Consider the following 20656-nt stretch of genomic DNA (forward strand, 5'->3'; position numbering starts at 1 on the left):
TATTATTATTATTATTCATTATTAGTATTTTTGGACCTCTGCAAATACTATATACATTCACATTAAAGGTACAACGTTTCTGCCCTGAGCCCATGGCTGGGCAGCCTCCGTGAGGGTCCCCCGCCCTCCGTCCCTACAGCCGTGCCATTTCCCCCCCCCTATTGCACTACCGTCCTCAGCGCTTTGTACAACGATGCATGAAATGTGACAAATCAACATTGTCTCCTCCTCCTCCTCCTCCATCATATCTAAGGACAAGCATCTGTTGGTTTCCTCCCAGAAATAATTGTAAACCTAGTGGGAATGGAAGACGAAAAGAGGCCTGAGGTGGGGTGGGGAGAGCCAAAACATACCAAGAGAAAGGGGGTAAGGGAAAAAGAAAAGAGGGGGGGAGGCAAAGGTGTTTTTTGTCACAGGACATTTGAAAGATGAGACATGTACACACACACACATAGCGAGAAGCCAAGGGGTATCTATAGGCCATGACGTAGGAGGGAAAATGAAATACTTCCTTCGATTCTCGTGGGTGTTTGGAAGAAGTCAGGATGACAAAACTGCAAAAAGAGACCGCCTGGAGTTTGGGAGGTTACGGAGAGCAGAGAGAGGTAGTGGAGGAAGGGTAGAAGCTCCAGGCGGAAAGCCCTGGGTACAGTTATTTTCTGCTCAAGAACAGGCAGAAGACGATCACAGGTTTTTCTGGAACAGTGCTCTCTCTCTCTGGAACAGGCTGGGTGGGTGTGTAGGTGGCTGTTTATAACTCTTTTTTTAAAAAACAAAAAAGCTCTTTGAGAGAAAAAAAATGCAACAGATTTATAATCCACCAAGGGAGGAGGGGCTTCCAAGAGTCACTTCTGTCTCTCGCACACGCACACACACACGCAAACACACACTCTCCGCACATGCACAAAGTGGTGGATTTAATATAATTTTTTTTGCTTTTTTTTTTTTGCTTTATTCTACGAAAATTTCTTTCGATCCCACAGTTGCACGTCTAAGTCCTCCTTCAAAGGGTATACATCGGAACGGTGAAGGTCCAAGTGCATGAAAGCCCCCTCCTCCCACCCCAACTGCCCACCCCCCTGCCCACCCCCACCCCATCCAAGAACGCAAGGAGTTGAAATGAAACCCAGCAGGAATTGCTGTCGGTCAGAACGGCGCAGTTGGCTCTCCGGACCTGCGATGATGCACATGACTCCTCGGTTCGCAAAAAAACCGCAAAAATAAATAAGAAGCCCCCCAAAAAACGAGGAGAAAGAGGGAAAAGAAGAAGAAACCAACCAACCGAAAACGAAAAAGAAAAAGAAAGAAACTTTGGCAGTGGAAAAATGTTTGGATTTTTTTTTTCTGTTTTTGGATTTCCTTTGGAGCAGAGGTGAATCTGGTATCTTCTTGGCTAGCTAGCAAGGTAGTTTACAGGTAAGCTTCCTTCACTTGGTTTTTGTTGGGTTCTTTTTGGATTTTATCTTTTCTTTTCTGTTTTACTTAAAGCCAAAGAGTTTGATGATTTTTTATTGTTTATTTATTTTTATTTTTTTTACAAAAAAGAAAAAAAAATCTTGCTTTTTGTAACTGAAATCCTTTCTCTTTTCTTTTCTCTTTTTTCCATTTCCCCACCTTCTCCCTCTTCTCCTTTTCAGGGAAGGGGGGGTTTTGTTTTTGTTTTTTTCCAGTTCCTTCATTTCCTCGAACACATCTCCAGCAGAAGGACGGGCAGAAGCACCTTTTCAGTTCCCTTCTCCCGCCCGCCCCCTTCCAAGTCAAGATGCATGACGCTTGCAGACAAATTCCTCATCCAAAAAATAAAATAAAAAATAAAAAGTAATAATCATAATAATAAATTTCCCCAAATCATATCTGTAAGAAGAAGAATTAAAAGCAAAAAAACCAAAAACTGACGAGTGAACGGAGAAGGTTGGTATTTGCCTTAACTCCACTTAAAGCCCAGGTTTGAGGATTCGTGAGGATTTCGTGTGAGAGATAGAGGTCGTTTTGGAGGTCAAATACGTGTCAGGTAGCTGAGGGTTTGCATTGAATGCAGTTTTTTTGTTTTTGTTTTCATTTGGAGAGAAGTGGTAGCAGCAGTGACAGTTGTTGGTCGGCTCCCCGGTTCCCTTTCCCCTTCTGCCCGCCTTAGCGGGATGCCGTGTCCAGAGGAGCCGGCGTGGCCGGCGTGCCGGAACGCGAGGCGGCGGCCGAGCCGGAATCGCTGGGGCTTCCCGCCACGGCTACGCTGGTGATGGAGGTACTCACAGCCACCACGTCTGGCTGAGCCGACGCTACGCCCAGCCCCGAAGAGGCTGCCCCGGCAGAGGCCGGGAGGCCTTGGAGAGTCTGCCCACACACGTGGTGATGCTTCTCCCAATCTTTGTGCTGGCAGAAGGAGCCGCAGTAGCGCGCCGTGTTGCATCCGCTGCAGGTCTCGCTTGCCTTGCGCCCGCAGTTCCAACAGCTCTGCAGGAGAAGGCGAAAGCACACAGATCAGCGCGGACCGAAAGACAAGCGCGGGGCTAAGGGGCTCTCTATACTCTCTTCACCGGGGCCACCGAGCGCACGGGCAGTCTCTCCCTCTGGCTGCATTCGCACTGGGCTTTGGCTCAGGTCCAGATGGAGCTCAACGTCATACATTTAAGGAACGGAAAGTTAGGGGGGGAGGAAAAAAGGACCGGCGGGCCCACCGAGACCAGCAAACGCCCTCCAAGTCCTCACTGTTTCCAGCCCACTACTCTGGTGCCAATATCCACGTTGGGAGAGGGTGTCACTACCTCACTGGAGTCCTCCTGCTGGTTAATGACAGTCAGCGCATCCTCGGAGGCCTGGCGCTTGGCTTCTGCCAGGGCTCGCTCCATCTTGGCTCGCTCCGTCGTGATCAGCTCGTGGGCTTTCCTCTCCGCATCAGACACGGCCTTCTGGAGCTCGGACATGGCCTGCCGCTTCACCTCGTTCACAGCTTCTTCTGAAAGGAAGAGCACAGGGCAAGGCGGGAGTCATGTAGGGGGCGCTAAGCAAGGGGCGGCGCACTCAATCTGCAGCCCAGGCACTCCAATGTTGGCGGGCAGCTCGCCGCTCTACCTTAGACTGGACAGGCCTTCAAACAGAGGGCTGTCCTCTGCAAAGTAGGACACTTGGCCACCCTGAGGGGTCTATAACTGAATGCGTCTTTGCATTTAACTTCCAAGGTTGTGTGAATGCCAGGGATAATGACCACAGTAGGGATCTAGGAACTGATGGATTCGATGATTTCTGGTTCCAGCTATGTAGTGCAGGAGTTAGTTTTGTTCTTAAACTATTTCCTCATTTCCCAAAAAACTCACCAGCTTTCCTCCAGATTTCCTCCGGCATGTAGCCAGACAGGGGCCTGGATACAAACTCGCGGTGAGCATCTGGGAGAAAGACAGATGGAGAAAATGCTGTTAAGAAATGCTAAACATTCAACCTGATTTAAAAGCAAGACAAAACATGAAAGCCTAGCAAGATCCTCAGCAGATCAGTGGTGGGAGAGCCTCTGGCCTCTACACTTACCTTCTCGACACCTGATGCCATGTATGGCATATGTGGAACAGGTAAAGACACAAGTGGGCCAATTCCGCCCCCAAGCCCTATTGCACTGTGATTTGCAAGCACTAAGAATCAGCTGATCATTGGGGCTTGCAAAGCTCAGTGCACAGCACTGTGCAAAATTCCAGGTGACTGACAGGCAGGTGGCCCTGTCTATCCGTTACACCTGTCCAGCCGGGGGATGGGACATGCTTAAGTTATCACTGTGCGTCCAGCTGTTTGGTACAGGGCTATCTGCCCCCAAAGCTAATGGTGGATGGAAGCTAGTTTAATGGCGGGGGCCCCTCTGCCCCTGTGCAAAGTCAGTGGCACAAAATGCCATGCAGTGAGGAAGAGGGATGGCAGGGATTAGTCTAGGAAGCAAGACTGAGAATGTTAGCGGAGTCTTGCTGGAAGAGACCAAATGAGGACCCATCTACTCCTGCATCCCACGGTGGCCAGCCATATATGTCCAGGAAGCCCAGTGGTGGGGAAGGAAGGCAACAGCCCTCCCTGATTTCTTTCAGTGCCTATCATCTAGTATCAATGAATGGACTCAAATAAAAGAAATATATAATCAGAGGCTAACTGCCTCTGAATGTGGAGATTCCATGCAGGCATCATGACTAATAGCCATTGACTTCCACGAATTTGCCCAACCCTCTTTTAAAGCCATTTAAGGCAGTGGCCACCATCACTTGTGAAGCAGTACTTCCTTTGGTCCACCTGTAACCTCCTCGTTCCTTTCATTGGGTGATCCCCATATTCCTGTACTGTGACAGAGGGTGAAAAAGCTTCTCTCCATCCTCTCTTTCTCCATAGGTTCTCTGTTTGTGATGCAGTCATGACAGATGTTGAAGAGGCTGATTGGAAGCTGAAGGAAACTAGCTCAGGGGCAGAGCACCTGTTTGGCATGCAGAAGGTCCCACGTTCAAATCTATGTCACCTCCACCTTAAAGGCATCAGGTAGCAAGTGATGTGAGTGACTTTTTTAAAAAAACCTGAGATCCTGGAGGGCCACTGCCTGTCTGAGCAGGCAGCACTGGACAAGATGGGCAGAGATGGACATAGGAAGCTGCTTTATACCAAGTCAGGTCCTTGCTCCAAATAGCTCAGTGTTGCTGACACAACTGGCAGCAGCTATTTAGGGTTGCAGGCAGGAATTGCTTCCAGACCTACCAGGAGAGGCTGCCAAGGATTGAACCTGGGACCTTCTGCATGCCAGGCAGCTGCACTTCCCCTTGACTTAGGGCACTTCCAGCCTGTTGCTGTTTTGGAGGTGGGATTCAATCACATCCAAGCATATTCAATCTGCACAATTAAAGCTGATTTGCAGCTCCTGCAGAACAAACCCGCTTCCCTCAGAGACTGGACTTTTTGCAACAGGCGGGAAAGGCACCGGGAAGTGTGGGATGAGTCTCGCTTTGAGGCCACGTCATCTAGCCTCCCTACCAACAAATACAGTGGTACCTCTGGTTAAGAACTTAATTTGTTCTGGAGGTTCTTTCTTAACCTGATACTGTTCTTAACCACTTCAGCTAATGGGGCCTCCTGCTGCTGCTGTGCGATTTCTGTTCTCATCCTGAAGTAAAGTTCTTAACCTGAGGTACTACTTCCAGGTTAGCGGAGTCTGTAACCTGAAGTGTTTGTAACCCGAGGTACCTCTGTAATGGGAAATGCTCATTCAATAGCTAACATTGTGTATTCCCCCAGCAAAACACAAACCAGGCCGAATGCTTAGGAGCCCAACCTATCCCTCGCATGGGTACCTAGAGGGGATGCCTCGGTGTTGGCAGTGCTATTGTGAGGTCGTGTGGCAGGGCTGGGCCCCTTCTTCATGTCCTCGGCGTCGCTGTAGCGACGGATCCAGTGGTTCAGCTCCTCGCGGTCAGCTTCCTGGCAGCGGCGAAGCACGGTGAGCGAGCGGCGGGTCTTCTCCACCATGTCCATGATGCAATTCAGCAGCTGCTGGGTGGAAGGCCACAACATAAGATCTTGGGTAGCCTGGGATGGGGGCACCCTCCATAGCCCTGACCTGTTGGCTCTGCCCAGGCACCATCAATCTCCATTCCCCTACAGGCCGTGGTGGCCTACTTTACAGGGTTGCTGTGAGGACGGCGAGAACTAAAACCGCATCTGCAGCATGCATTTATACCACATTCACACCACTTTCAGGGTCATGGCTCCACCCAAAGAACCCTGGGAACCATAGTTTCCTCACCCACAGAGCTACAGTTCCTAGCACCCATGAAAACTATAATTCTCAGGATACTTTTTTTTTGGCAGGGAAGCCATCTGCTTTGCATATAGGTTTGCATATGGGTCACATTCACCTCCATCTCCCCTACCTCCTCTTCCAGATAGCTTTTTTTTTAAAAAAAAAATAATTTTCCTTTTGAAAGATCACTTTGATCCTATTTTAAATATGGTGGCCAAGTTGAATTGCTCCTGCTGTTTCCTCCTTGAAAGTTTATGTTAGGCTGCTGCCGTTTGTTCATTTGTGTGCTATTTTTATTGTCTATTACTGCCTTTTCGCCTCATCTGCTTTATATGTTGCATTTGCTAACAGTTTCTTTATTGCTTGTAGGAGGTCTTATTTCAGTGTTTGTTCTGCCCCCCCCCCCGAGAAATAAAACACTGAATAGAAATCATTAAAAGTAAATGATCGGCTGCCAGAACTTAAGAGTGTAATACATGCAGAAATATGGGACTTAAGAAACTAAACTTACATACATGGGTGTGAGTGTGTGCATGTGTGACAAGAGAATTGTCCTGGACAGCGTTGGGCAACCTGGCACAATCCAGATGTTTTGAACTACAACTCCCATCAGTCCCATGGCTGATGAAAGTTGTAGCCCAAAACATCGGGGAAGTAAGGTAGGTTAGGCTCAGAGATGGAGACTGGCCCAAGGTCATCCAGTGAGTTTCATGGCCCAGTGGAGATTTGAACTCTGGTCTCCGAGGTTCTAATCCAACACACTAACCCAGTGGTTTCCTAATCGGGTTATGGGATTACTTAGGGGGTACTTAAAAAAAAGCGGGTGGCAGGGGGGTGTTGGAGGTGTAAATATGAAAGGGCTGGTGCTGTGCTGTTTTCTTTGTAATTATCTGTATGGTTTTAATAGTTTGTATATGTGCATATAGTTTTAATTGTTTTTTAAATGATTCCCCCCCTGTGTTTTTAGCGGTTCTTGTTTTTAATCTGCAAACTGCCTTAAGTCCCATCAGGGAAAAAGGTGAGGTATAAATAAATAAATAAATAAATAAATAAATAAATAAATAAAATATTTATACCATGCCCATCTGGCTGGGTTGCCCCAGCTACATTGGGTGGCTTGCAACACATATAAAAACATAATAAAACATCAAACATTAATAGTAATAATCCGATCCAATATAAAGTCATAATAAGAATTATGACAATATTAATAAATAATAATAAGAAACTACTTTAAAACTCTGAAAAGCTGGTATCACTGGATCAAGTTCAGCAGTTTTGCTTAATTAATTAAACTGAATAGTTTTAAATGGATTTTGAATAAATGTGCAATTAATTGTAACTTTTTTGAATTTTACTGTGTTATTATCCTCCTTAGCGGGTTGTGGAAACTGCTATTCTGAACAATGCTTTTTATAGGATGGAGTTGGGGGCCCCAGGGGTGAGTTTGTGAAACCGAGGGGATGGTGGCCTGAGAACGTCTGGGAACCGCTGCTCTAACCACTACACACCTCCACTGCAGGCAGGTGTGTCTTCCCTGTCACCTGGTTTTCCAGCCAGTGGATGGTACCAGGAAGAGCAAAGCTAACGGGTTCTTTTTGTCAATTGGCCAGCATATCTTCTCCAAGGCACAGGGACATCCTGCTTGCTTGCCTCCCTGACAAAAACTAGCAATGAAAAAGTCCAAAGTGCATAAGCGACTGGATGCTGGCCAATACCAAGGGAAGGGTCTTTATCTCTGTGGCCCCTGTGCCAACGCAGCATCCTTCTGGAGCACAGCTGTGTATCAGTCACTTCTCTCCCCTAGGGGTTCAGCAGGCAAAACTGTTTTATTTGCTCAAGTTGTCCTAGGGATATAATTATGCCGCTTTATCATGTGGACGCCCCTCTGCTGCCAATTTCTGTCCAGTTAATTGTTTGGTGTGTTTCATCTCGGTGTTGTCCTAACCTGCTGCCAGCCTCCCTAGGGATTGTTTGATCGGAAAGCAAGGGCGTAGGTCTTGACAATCAATACGTTTATATACAAAGATCTGCGCTACAGCGTCTGCCCCACACCCAGATTCCATCCCAGCCACCGCAAGCCATGCGGTGGGATTTGGTACATACATTGTTGAGGTGCTTCCACTCCTCGGCCCACTCTCTGTCCGTTAGCCTGTGGTCGATGACTTCCTCCTGCCGGGAACTGTGCACAGCTTAAGGGAGAAGAGGAAAATATTACCAATCAGGAAGGCAGGTGGCACCTTAAACTTTTGGCATCAGGCCCTTGAGAGCAGTTGCAGAGGGGTGGGCCTGGCCACCCCACACAACACGCCCACAACACACCCACACATATAGGGCACACACAGGTAGGGATGGGTCAGTATGCCAATTCAGTTTTTCTCTGTTTCTCCCTTTCGCAGACCTCAGTTCAGCTCTCTGCTGTTCCACTTCCGTTTGCAATATATTAAAGTTATCATAAAAACTTACCAGCTAGCTAGTGTAAATTTATCCTAGTTCAGAATATGCATTTCTGAATGCGGTTTTGCCTAATATACACATTTTTTGCAAAGCAAAAGGTTATTTCCACTAATGTGTGCATTTATATGCAGACTTTACCCCAGCACATGCATTTTTGCACAAGTGGCTCAGCTGGATAACTGCACTCCAAAATTCAGCTACATTTTGGTCTGCATGCTGTTTTAGAAAGTGCAGATTGGGTAGACTTGCCTTTAAATGCAAACTGAATCAAATTTCTCCCCCATCCTTGGGGACACAGCAGCTCCTGGGTCCAAGTGCCCCATCTAGGCTCCTCCTCTTTTCTCAGGCATCCAGAGCCTTAAAAGCAGGGTCCTCTGGTACCTGGTATTTCGATCACTTCTTCAGGAGCAAGCATTGGGGAACATGAGGGTGTTGATCCCCAAAGGGATCTGGCCAGGTTGTCTCCATCCTGTGATTGGCCGAGGGTACTGAAAGACCGGCCTCTGGCTCCCTCGTTCTCTGCTCTGTGGTTCTTGAGCTTGGATTAGAAATGCCGGCTAACTGCCCACTCTGGCTATCAGCTCAAGACATAAGGCAGGGATGGGATGCTGAGGATTGAACCTGGGTCTTTTTAATGCAAAGCATGCTAATTCCCTTCCACTTGCTAGACCTGCTTCCTCCAAGTCCTTCTGTGGGCTCAGCCTGGCCAGGAATGGATAGCGACACGTACCTTTAAGACCACATCACTTTAAGGGACATGCATTTACAGTAAATTTGTCTCCTATCCCTTTCTGGCTGACACTCTGTGACAGATCCCTCATGCCTCGTCTAAGGATGGAGGAGAAATTCATTTGGTCAAGTTGTTAAGCAAACCAATTTGTACCTCCTGAACTAATGCACAGATCAGAACATCATTACCCTTCACATTTCACACTCTTCCAAATGTTGCTGTACAGTTCTCAGCTGAAAAACATCCCCAAATGCATTTTAAAAAAAATAGTAATATGGATTTTATGGTAAAATACATTCAGGAATACATACACTGAGATGGATTCAAGATGACCTTAACAGAATAGAGAACTGGGTCAAAACTAACAATGAATTTCAGTAGGGGCAAATGTAAGGTTCTACACTTAAGCAGGAATTGTTAGATGTGCAAATATAAGACGGGGGACACCTGGCTTGATAGCAGTGCATGTGAAAAGGATCTGGGGGGGTCTTAGTAGACCACAAACTTAATATGAGTCAACAGTGTAATGCAGTAGCAAAAAAAGCTAACACTATTCTAGGCTGCATCAACAGAAGTAAAGTGTTCAGATCAAGGGAAGTAATAGTACCACTCTGTTTTGTCTTGGTCAGGCCCTCACAGTTTAAGAAGGATATTTAGAAACTGGAATGTGTGCAGAGGAGGGTGGCCAAGATGATGAAGGGTTTGGAAACCAAGTCTTATGAGGAACAGTCAAATGAGTTGACTGTTTAGCTTGGAGAAAAGAAGACTGAGAGATGATAGGATAGCCATCTTTGGCGATCACTCGTAGCCGAGTAAGATTGTCTTCCATGAACATGGTCTTAACACTGAGTCCGAAAGTGACTGTGGAGGCCAATTCTGGACCCACACGTCCTTCCACAGTGGGGACATAGGTTTCTGGATGGGAGTTGATCATGGTGAGGGTTTGCCAAACGAGCCTTCCTCTTAACACGTTTCTCCCTTTCGTCCTGAGTTCAAGTGTTTTCAAAGTCCATGACACCTTTGGTAAAGGCTGTTCCCCATTAGGAGCACTCACAGGCCATTGTTTCCCAATTGTCAGTGTTTATACTACATTTTTAAAGATTTGCCTTGAGAGAGTCCTTAAACCTCTTTTGTTGACCACCAGCATTACGCTTTCCATTTATAAGTTTGGAATAGAGTAGTTGCTTTGGAAGATGACAATCAGGCTTCTGAACAACATGACCAGTCCAATGAAGTTCAAGTTGAAGAATCATTGCTTCGACACTGGTGATCTTCGCTTCTTCCAGTACACTGGCATTAGTTTGCCTGTCTTCCCAAGTGATGTGTAAAATTGTTTGGAGACACCGTTGATGGAACCTTTCAAGGAGTTGGAGATGGCGTTTAGAAGTGGTCCATGTTTCACAAGCATACAGTAAGGCTGGTAGTACAATAGCTTTGTAAACAAGAATTTTGTTTACAAAGTCTTGGTCCTCAAACAACACTCTGCACTTCGATGCTGGATTTTGGCATCAATGTCAGCCCTCGTGGAAAGATAACTGCCCAGGTAGCAGAAGCAATCGACACTTTCCAACGTTACACCATTGAGTTTGATTTGTGGTGCTGCAGAGGGGTTGTTTTGTGCTTGTTGGTGCAGCACTTTGGTTTTTTGGATGTCGAGCAATAGGCCAAGCTTTTTGTAAGCTTCTGTGAAGATATTTAGGATGGTTTGGAGGTCATCCTCTCAGTGTGCACACACTACATTGTCATCAGCATACTGAAGCTCTATGACAGAAGTTATGGTAACCTTACTCTTTGCTTTCAGCCTACTCAGATTAAAGAGCTTTCTATCTGTCCGATATATGATTTCTACTCCGGTGGGGAGTTTCCCTTTGACAAAGTGTAGGATAATGGTGATGAAAATAATAAATAGAGTTAGGACGATAACACAACCCTGTTTAACACCTGATCCCACTGTGAATGGTTCACTTTGAGAGCCATTGTTATCTGCGATTGTTGCTGTCATATTATCATGGAGGAGCCAAAGGATGTCCACAAATTTATCTGGGCAGCCAATTTTAAAGGACAGTCCACAGGGCATTAAGATTTACTGTGTCAAAGGCCTTAGTCAGGTCAATAAACACCATGTACAGGGGTTGGTTTTGCTCTCTGCATTTTTTTGAAGCTGTCGAGAGGTGAAAATCATGTCCACTGTCCCCCTAGAAGGTCAAAAACCATTTTGGGATTCAGGAAGGGTAGCCTCAGATATTGTTAGGAGATGATCTGCTAAGATCCTTGCAAGAATTTTGCTGGCTGCAGCTATTGAAGGGCTGTCTGAAGGAAGATGCAGCAACCTTGTTTTCTGCTCCTACGGAGGGTAGGACCTGAACCAATGGATTCAAATTACAAGAAAGGAGAGTCCAACTAAACATTAGGAATAACTTTCTGATGGTTAGAGCTGTTCAGGAGTGGAATGGACTACTTCGTAAAGGAGTGGACTCTCCTTCATTGGAGGTTTTTAAGCATTGTTTGGATGGCCATCTGTTATGTATGTTGTTGAGATTCCAGCATTGCAGGGGGTTGGACTAGATGACCCTTTGATCCCCATCCAACTCTACAATTCTATGATTCTGTGAGTTAAAATAAGTTTGCAAATACATTTTCTGTGGTAAGATTAAAAATTTAAAAAGATATTGGTAAAAGATTTTTTTTTGAATGGTTAATAATAATAACAATAATAATACACAGATTACTGTGAAAACTGGATGGGATGGGCACAGAACAGAGATAGGCAGTTCCTCCCATCCAGCCCCCATGCCACTTACCAGCTTGCCGGTGGCGTTCCCTCAGCTCCCGAGGGTCAGGGTGCCGGTAGGCGTCCCGGTAGTGGTGTGCTATGGCCATGTCCTCGAGGCGGTAGTGCTGGGGAGGGGGAGGCGTGGGGTGGGGCAGCCCATTGGGCTGGTGGCTGATCCCATTGCTGGGACTGTAGCGCTGGGCAGGGCTCATCGTGCATGGCCTTTTGGTGAGGTGTTCTGGGTGCAGAGGGTCACGGTCCAAGCCATTGTCTTTGGTCCTGTCCCGGAAAGAGGGTGGAGCGTCATACGGGTTTTACAGAACCAAGCATCCTTAACCAATAGTTCAGAATAGTAGCAGCAGGGACAGAACTAACAGTCAGTCCTCAAGAGCCAGGCACACTTTTTGAAAGGAGCGCAGTCCGGGTCTATGGATATAGCACCTTCCTTTGGAGCAAGAACAGCCAACCTGGTGCCCTGTGCTAATGTGGTTAGGAGACTACAACTCCCATTATCCACAACCTTTGACCAAGCTGCCTGGGGCTGATGGGAGTTGGAGTCCCACAATATCTGGAGAAAAGCATGCTGCCTTTTCTTGCCCCAGAGTCAAAGCTGAGGATGCTGTGGACCAAGACTCCCATTAGGTTGGGGGGAAAATAGTGTCCCACCGTTGCTGTAATCTGGAGGGCACCAGATCGGCAAAGCCTGAGCCAAAGGCACAAAAGAGTGGTTTCCTACATTTTGCATTTCTTGCTCCAAGCTGCCTTGGAGATCCTTTGATCGAAAGGCAGCCTGCAAAACGTCCCCAATAAATAAGAACTTGTTGGGGCCAAGCCTCCACCCAGCCTAGCACACCAACTCTGGCCAATCCCCCCACCTTGCTTTTTACCCACAGAGGCCTGTACCTGTCTGGTGTCCTTCTTTTGCCCCCCTCGTTGACCTCCAAGAGCAGCTCTGAGGAGTCGATGGGGGAGGAGGCGTTGGCGTCCAGGAGGAGCTGCTCGTGCTGCGCCAGGTATTGTGCAGGCGTCTGCTTGGCCATGCGGGCGCAGTGGAGGAGCTCACGCTGCAGCAAAGGCAAGTTGGCCTGGAAAGAGGGCAGAAGGTGGAGAAGGTGAGGAGTGCTCTCCTTAAGAAGGAAAAAGAACAGCAGGCTGTGGTTTCAATATAAGCAACTATAGCCTGGCCTGGATACTGAACGACAGGGGTTGGCATTTTTTTCAGCAGGGGGCCAGTCCACCTTCTCCGTCATGAATTTGTCCAGTCCTCTTTTAAAGGCATCTAAGTGGGAGGTCATCACTGTCTCCCGGAGGAGTGAGCTCCACAGTTTTAACTATGCCCTTTGTGAATAAATACCATATTTTTCGCTCTATAAGACGCACCAGACCCTAAGACACACCTAGTTTTTGGAGGAGGAAAACAAGAAAAAAAATATTCTGAATCTCAGAAGCCAGAACAACAAGAGGGATCGCTGCGCAGTGAAAGCAGCAATCCCTCTTGCTGTTTTGGCTTCTGGGATAGCTGCGCAGCCTGCATTTGCTCCATAAGATGCATACACATTTCCCCTTACTTTTTAGGAGGGAAAAAGTGAGTCTTATAGAGCAAAAAATATGGTACTTTCTTTCACCTATCCAGAATTCTCTAACATTCAGCTTCATTGGATGTCCACTGGAGAGAGAGAGATGGAGAGAAACATACTCTATTCACTTCCTCCATGCATCACTTCTACTGTGTCACTTCTAACTTGCCTTTTCTCTAAACTTAAATGTTCCAGAATCTGAAGGCTTTCTTCAGAGTAGCTCCAACCCCTGGATCATTTGGGTTTCCCTCTTCTGAACCCTTTGCAACACGGCAGTATCTTTTTTTTTAGATGAAGCAGCCAGAACCGTACACAGCATTCCAAATGCGGTCATGCCGCAGAGTTGCATAATGTTACGATATCTGCGGTTTTATTTCCGGTTCCTTTCCTGATCATCTCATAAACAGGGAGCCACTGCTGAAAAGGCCCTTTCCCCTTGCCGTCCTCCTCTGAGCCTCCCTCAAAGAAGGGACTGGTACTGGAAGTGGGCTTAGGAAGGGACAGAGCTGTGTCAGGTGCCTGGGGAACGCAGAGTTCACTCGAGCGGGGGCTGCTCTCATTGCTCCATTGAGAAAACAATGGCCCCCAGGCAGCCTCAGCGTCTATCAATGAGACTGTGCTGGCTCTACTCCAGAGAAGTCGGCGAGGGTCCCATGGCCCTGCGAGGTCATTCCCATCTCTCCTTTGCACAACGGAAAGTGTTTGTAAATAAGCTTTCTCCCCTTTGCTCCTTTGACTCCTCACCCCACCCAGCGAGTTTCTCACGAAGCTCCAGCCCTCCAAGAAGAGCATCCGCAGGAGCAGGAGCAATTAAGCAAGCCCAGAGCAGAGCTTTGTGCCGTCAGCCAACCCTGGTTTCCTATTTAGGCAGCTGATCACCAGCCAAATCCCCATCTGTTGGACATGTTAGAGCGAGGACTGATGAAATCCACTGCTGTGGATTCCAGGGCAGCAAACATCCCCCCCTCCGCTCTGCCGCCCCCCCTCGTTCTTCCTCCATCTCCCTCCTTCCCTCTCTCCCCTGCCCTCTCCATCCCCCTCACCCCCAGTCACCATCACATTTCAAGAAAGAAAAACAATGAAAAGAAATAAATAACATCTCTGGGAAAGGCGCGCCGGAGGCCGCCTGGTTGCAGTTAGGGTAATGAGAAGCATCTGGAGCCCTGGGTGGAAACAGCTGGAAGCAGGGTGGGTGCCGGAGAGAGGAGCAGGAGGGGAAGAGATGGGGGAGAGGGCTGTCAAAGGGCTCCTTTCTCATTCAAAACACTAAGTCTCTCTCCTCTCTCTGTCTCTCTGCTGGCAGAAAGGCGCCAGGCTTGTGGTCTGCCCCCCAAAAACTCTGCCAGGAAGAGACAAAGTGGTGGTGGTGATGGAGGGGTGGGGGTGGGATAACGGACCAGTTTCCCAGGAGTTGCTCAGCATTAGAGCCAAGCTAGACACGGTGTTTGAGGCAAGGAATGACTTTGCGTTGTTTGGCTTTTTTGCTAAGGAAAAGAAAATACAGTACAAGCCCTCTTTCTCCCCCCCCCACCTGAATTGGAATTTTAGTCTGGGGTTAGCGGGCTTTAAATATTTGGCCTTGCCACAGCCCCAATGAGAATTGCATTCTCTCTCCTCCATGGCTTGCTATTTGCAAGTGGATGAAAGCTTCCATTGGTGGGAAATGGATTTTCAATGGATTAGAGTGTGGGGGGCTGGGTGGGCTGCCAGGGTCCCAGTCTGTCTCAGGCCTCTTTGCATTGGTTGGTTTTTTAAAAAACAAAAGCACCCAAAAAACATTACATGCAGGGCCAAATCAAGTGACAATTGCCCATGCTTTGGATGCAAAAAGGTTCCAGATTCAGTCTCCAAGTATGCCTGGGAATGCCCTCTCTGCCCCTGAAGAGCTGCTGGCCACCAGTTTTGGCAACACACAGCTAGATGGCCCAATGACCGGACAGGGCCTAAGCCAGCTTCCTATGCTCTGAATGGTGCAGCTGATAAATTGCTGAGCGTGTACAATAGTAGAAAAAACATAGCATAGGCATCCCCCTAAAGGTCATGTGCAGAGTGTCCTTCTTCTTCCCCCCAGGGATCGAAAACCTGCCTGGAAGCCATTCCATCCTCATTCTAGACATACAGTGCCTCTCTGTGGTTAATCACATATCCTCCAACTTCCCACTGATCAAAATCGGGACACTTGTTTTTTGGTCCCAAGCTCTCATGGGAGCCAGGTGACCTTCGTGAGAGCGAAAAATGAGCTTCTTTTGGTCTGGTACTCTGCTTGCGCCAAAGCATTGGACCAAAAAACGGGACATTCCAGGATCTAACCAGAAGTCGGGATGTCTTCTGTAATCCCAGGATGCTCTGCTGAAAATGGGACGGTTGAAGAGTATGTAATTGGTGATGAGAAAAATGCACTCTGCACATACTCAGAGGCAGGGCCAAACTCTAGCAAGTTCCAGTTTGCCTACATCTGAAGGAGTTTGGGTTTCTGCTTAGGGCCAAACGGCACATTATAGCAAGCATGCAGCTAGCTATTGCGTGCTTGTTTTCCTTTCTTAAATAATAGCCTTGAGGGAGGCAAGGCAGGGAAGAGATAATCAGGACTGGGGCCCTAAGGCAGGTAAAGGATGTCATTCCCTTGCTTTCCCGCTCGGCGGTCCCGATCCTGATCAGCCCCCTCCAACTGCTCTTCAGCAAAGACTGCACATCACTACTTACAGGCTTAACGTAACATGTGGTTTGACCCTGGGTCAGCATTTCTGGATGGGCTACGTGGGTCAGCAGGAAACCTCTGCTCAGGAAATATTTTTTGCGGCTTCTCTAGAGCCATGGAAATCACAGCCCCAGAGAAGTGGGAGGGTGGGGGTGGGGAAGAGGCAAAAGGCAAGTCTTCTGTCTTTCATGCCTCTCTGATAAACAAGGGCAGCTGAGAGCAGCCTTTGCAACTTCTGCTAGAGAGATCCTGTCTTGCTTGCTTCTACAGAAATGCCAGGGCTCAACAGATCCTCAGATTGCAGGATGGGCCTGGCACTAAGCAAGAGAGAGACATGGGAAGAGGCTGATCAAAGCTCAGAGACAATTGCTTGATATATTCTCTCTGTCCTGGCCATTGCAAAGAGGATTTGTTTTCTGAAAACAGCAGACCTTGCTATGCAGCAGAAGTCAATGCGGTGGGAGTGAGAAGGAAAGGAATGAAGGGTTGGGGGGGGTGTCACGGCCAGCCCTGACATTAGACAATGAGGTGGATCTTACCTTTGAGATGACACATCCTGAACATTTTTAATTGTGTAATCAGCTCCAAAGCTTGCAGTAAGCCTACCTCGGGAGCTGCTGCCAGTCTCCATAGGAGAAAACAGCCTACCCATCTGATCCCTCGCACAGAAAGAGTCATAGCTCAGTGGGAGAGAAGGTCTCAGGTAGGGCTGGGAGTTTCCCCTGCCTGAAGCCCTGGAGAGCTGCTGCCAGACAGTTTAGGTAATGCTGAGCTAGAACAAGGGTCTGACTCAGGAGAAGGTAGATTCCTCTAGTCCCATTTTAACCAGTCCTTTCTTGAGAACCATGAGGACTGGAATCTTATTATTCTGTTTGAGGGAAGGATAGAACATCTGCTTTGTATGCAGCTGGTCTAGACAGTACTTAACCAGAAGGGGCAGTGAACTGGCTCAGTGTAAGATAGCTTCCAATGTTCCAGGACGTGTCTTGACCAGACCAGGAATTAGAGAACCAACCAACCTTCATGTGTAGATGATGGTTCCTGGAAACCATCAACTTCTTCCAAGGGGAAGGATCTGCCAGGACCTGACACAATGGTGTCTAGGTGCCTCTGAGAGAGAGAACAAGTTGGCCCAAGCATTCTAGGATCCAACTTGCATTCAGCTGTGTGAAAAGGTGTCTATGCAATAAAGAACCTCCCCAAAATTATGAAGCGGGTATGAGTTCAAGTCGTGCAAGACAGAAGCATTATAAAGGGTCTACCTTCAAGAATGGGATGACGAAAGGACGCAGAGGGAAGTTTGTGGCCTCCTGGAGCTTGGAGTGGAATTCCTCAATGGTCAGCGTGGAATTCTGCAAAGTAGAAACAGCACGGGGTCAACGATACTGAGGACTCATGTCCAGCAAATTCTCTTCACTGGTCTGGCTCGTACCTTACTTTAAACCACCGCAGCACCCTGGTGGAATGGAAGTGTGGCAATTTTCTCTCCATGCACCAGCATGCTTGCCTTTAAACCATAGTTAAGCTTAACTTAACTTTGGAGATGGGGCCATGGCTCTCTAGTGGAATATCTGTTTTGCATGCAGAAGGTTCCAAATTCAATCCCCGGCATCTCCAGGTAGGGCTAGGAGAGACTCTTATCTGAAATCCTAGAGAGCAACTTCCAGTCTGTGCAGACAACACTGAATTAGATAGACCAGTAAAAGGCTGCTTCCTATGTCTCATAAATGTGATTTAAACGGATGCTGTCAATCATATTGGGGTTCTTTAATCATAAGTGCTGCCCCACCCCCCAGTTTTTATCAGAACCGCATTGCATAGGGAATTTTTACTGTGTATTAATGAAAACTGATGCCCCTGCCATGTTGCAATTAGTGATATGGGGGGGGGGGAACTCCCATGGTGCCAATGGGAGCTTATTACCTGTCACTAACTGCAGAACTGAGGGGGTGATTTGGGCAGAAATCATGGCTGGGGAGGAAAAGGGGGAAACTCCTCTCCTCCTTATAAGGGGAGGGCCCATTAAAAAAAAATCCCTTGGTTGATTGTTAAGGAAACAGATACAAGCAATTGGAAGTCATGCCTCATTAGGCCCTCTGTGTTCGTACATCCTTACACATCTCTGCCAATGACCTTCCCTCCTCCACTGTCCCCCACATCACCCAGAGGTCTCCTGCTCTCCCTCAAATGACTCCACCCTTTCCCTCTTGTTTTGTGCAGCATGGATATCAGCACAAATCACTGGCTTACATTTGAAGCTGAGGGCGTTGCTAAAGGCACAAGAGCCACTAAGAAACTGGCAACACCCCTGCCACAATATGGATATGGTTTGCTTGCCTTGCTGACAATTTGACAGGGGCAAGGGCACTTAAATTTTTTTTTTGTATCGGATGACATAACCCTGTCCAGCTAAGCAAAGTAATTACAACTAAGTAATATCAAGCTGAGCAAAGTATTACCACGTTGCATGACCATAACTTCCAGAGTATGAATCTGTTGCAGCACAAATGACAAAGAATCTTGGGAGATAGCATGCATCTGGTGAAAGGGACCCCAGATTACGCTCTAATAAATGTGTTTGCACCCGAGGCAGTGGTGGGGAACACTTTTTAGCCCAAGGGCCGGATTTCCTCACATGCAACCTTTCGGGGACCACATGCCAGTGGAGCCAAAGGCAGGTGTAGGTGGAGCGACAGATGTGACCTTTGTGCGGTCAAAGTCAGAGGTTTGTGGATAATCCACACCCCACACTTCTCCCATCCATGCATGCAAGAGGAAGGATCCCAGTTCAGGGACACATTCCAGCCAGTCAAAGCACTCAAACAGGCTGCAGAGCAGGACCATTGTGGGGTATGGCCTGAGAAGAGTCCCCTGAAGGGCCATATTTTCCCCCTGGCCCTGATGTTTCCCAGCCTTGCTTTAAGGTGCCCCAAATGTCCACAGTGCACCTGTAGCAGGTGTAATGAGCAGAGTAACGGCATTGCAGTTTAACACCACCCACTGCTGCCTTCTTTGCAAAAAGTATTTTAACCAGCTGCAATGGCTACCAGGTCCTCCGGACCCCGCAAAGGATCTCTGACAGAAGACAGGGATCTCGCTGCCAAGGGCAGAGCGCGCAGGCCGTGAGCTTACCACGAGGCCCAGCACCAGGGCACGAACGCGCTCCCCGATCTCCGGCGAGATGTCGTTGCCGAACTGCTGCAGCGTGGTCAGGAAGCGCTTCAGTTTGCTCAGCTGGCGTGCCCCGCAGGCCGGAGGGAGTTGGTGGTTGGACAGCGAGGCCGTGGAGGAAGTCGCAGGCCCATTGCTGAAGCCATTGGGGGTGGAGGGCGCACCGTTAATCGCCGTCGGGGAGTGGCTGCTTCCATTCATTACTGCAAGGAAAAAAGAGAGAAAGCGGTAACAAGAGGGGGTCTGCTATTGCAATCTTGCATATAGTAAGGCACTGTGGGATAAGGGGAAAAATCATTGTGGATCCCAGAGGCTCTGTGTTAGTCAACAATGGGACACAGTTGCAAAAATGGCTATGGCCCTTTGGGGAGAGGTTTTGCAGGAGAATCCCAGGCAAGGGGAAGGCTATGTCTTTTAGCACCAACAAACCCTATGAGCTTTTCAGGTGGAGGCGAAATATAGATGCTAAACCAGTTGAAAAAAAAAGACCAAGCAAGCTTGGCAGATGTGCATCCCTGGAAAAAGGAATAAGATCAGTGGAGTTAACACTTGCTGGTTTGGAGTAGGGGCTGGCTTTTTACCTGAAGGGGTTTTATGTGCATGAAAGCTAGGTCATTTGAAAGAGGCATACTTTTAAATCATTTTGCAGATGCAAACAAACAGTATTTTTTCCTCCTCCCTGAAAGAGAGAGCGACCCTAAAGACACTCTTCTCAAATGGGTTTGTCTGAGCTCCACAAGACCCCAGCTGCTTCCCTTAGTCAGTGAGGGAGGAACAAGAGGAATGAAACAGTCTTATCCAGCTGGAGGGAATGCACAGGGTTAAATCCTGCTCAGAACTGTCAGGCTGCAGAAGGATGTCCCAAAGGCAGATTATTGACCACTGTATGGTCTTCTGCAATGTTAGTAAAGTGAACGGGGACTTGTGCAGGAGACATTTTCTGGTGTATTGGGACCCGGCTGCCTAACTCCAGAGAAGCAACAATGCTCTAAGAGTCAAGGCAGAAACTGTAATATCCTGATGCTAAGATTCTAAAAAGCAAACACATCCCATTTACTAGGGAGCAAGTCCCATTCTTGGGATGATGTGCTTCCAAGAAAAGGAGTGTTTTTCCAAAGAAGCAAATCCCTCCAGCTAAGTGTGGATAGGATTGTGCCATAAATATCCTAGAATCATATTCCAAGGCTAATTGTCTTCCTGACGAGCCCTACTGTTTCCAAGACCTTTCCACACAAGATGCTACCCCCCCCCAACGCCCAGCTGACCTCCCCACCCTGAAGCAGTAAACAAGAGCTGAAAAGCCGGCCTACAATAACAAATCTAACTGTGCTGAACAGAGGCAACATATTCCCAGACTGCAAAAGCTGCCTTCCAGCCCTGTGCTTTTACACGTGTTCTTAGGCCAGAGACTAATGACAGATTTTGAAGCAGTATGAAAGAGATGTTGTGGTTCTCTCTCTCTCTCTCTCTCTCTCTCTCTCTCTCTCTCTCTCTCTCT

General features: G+C 47.8%; 1 protein-coding gene across 8 annotated transcripts in view; it reads right to left on the reverse strand.

Moving 5' to 3' along the window:
* Positions 1 to 1094: 1094 nt before the first annotated feature.
* Positions 1095 to 20656, reverse strand: part of CBFA2T3 (CBFA2/RUNX1 partner transcriptional co-repressor 3) — a 66041-nt gene continuing 46479 nt past the window's right edge. For 3 of the 8 annotated variants that reach the window (XM_053400000.1, XM_053400002.1, XM_053400004.1), the window contains 9 exons: positions 19120 to 19361; positions 17250 to 17339; positions 12616 to 12797; positions 11741 to 11991; positions 7859 to 7944; positions 5304 to 5502; positions 3312 to 3380; positions 2763 to 2953; positions 1095 to 2451 (listed from right to left, as the gene is read on the reverse strand). In XM_053400000.1, the coding sequence (XP_053255975.1) occupies positions 2131 to 2451; positions 2763 to 2953; positions 3312 to 3380; positions 5304 to 5502; positions 7859 to 7944; positions 11741 to 11991; positions 12616 to 12797; positions 17250 to 17339; positions 19120 to 19361 (1631 nt within the window). In that variant the 3' untranslated portion in view covers positions 1095 to 2130. The other 5 variants (XM_053400003.1, XM_053400001.1, XM_053399999.1 and 2 more) reach the window with 4 other exon arrangements.

Source organism: Podarcis raffonei, chromosome 8 (genome assembly GCF_027172205.1).
Source record: "Podarcis raffonei isolate rPodRaf1 chromosome 8, rPodRaf1.pri, whole genome shotgun sequence".
In the NCBI taxonomy this organism is placed as follows: domain Eukaryota; kingdom Metazoa; phylum Chordata; class Lepidosauria; order Squamata; family Lacertidae; genus Podarcis; species Podarcis raffonei.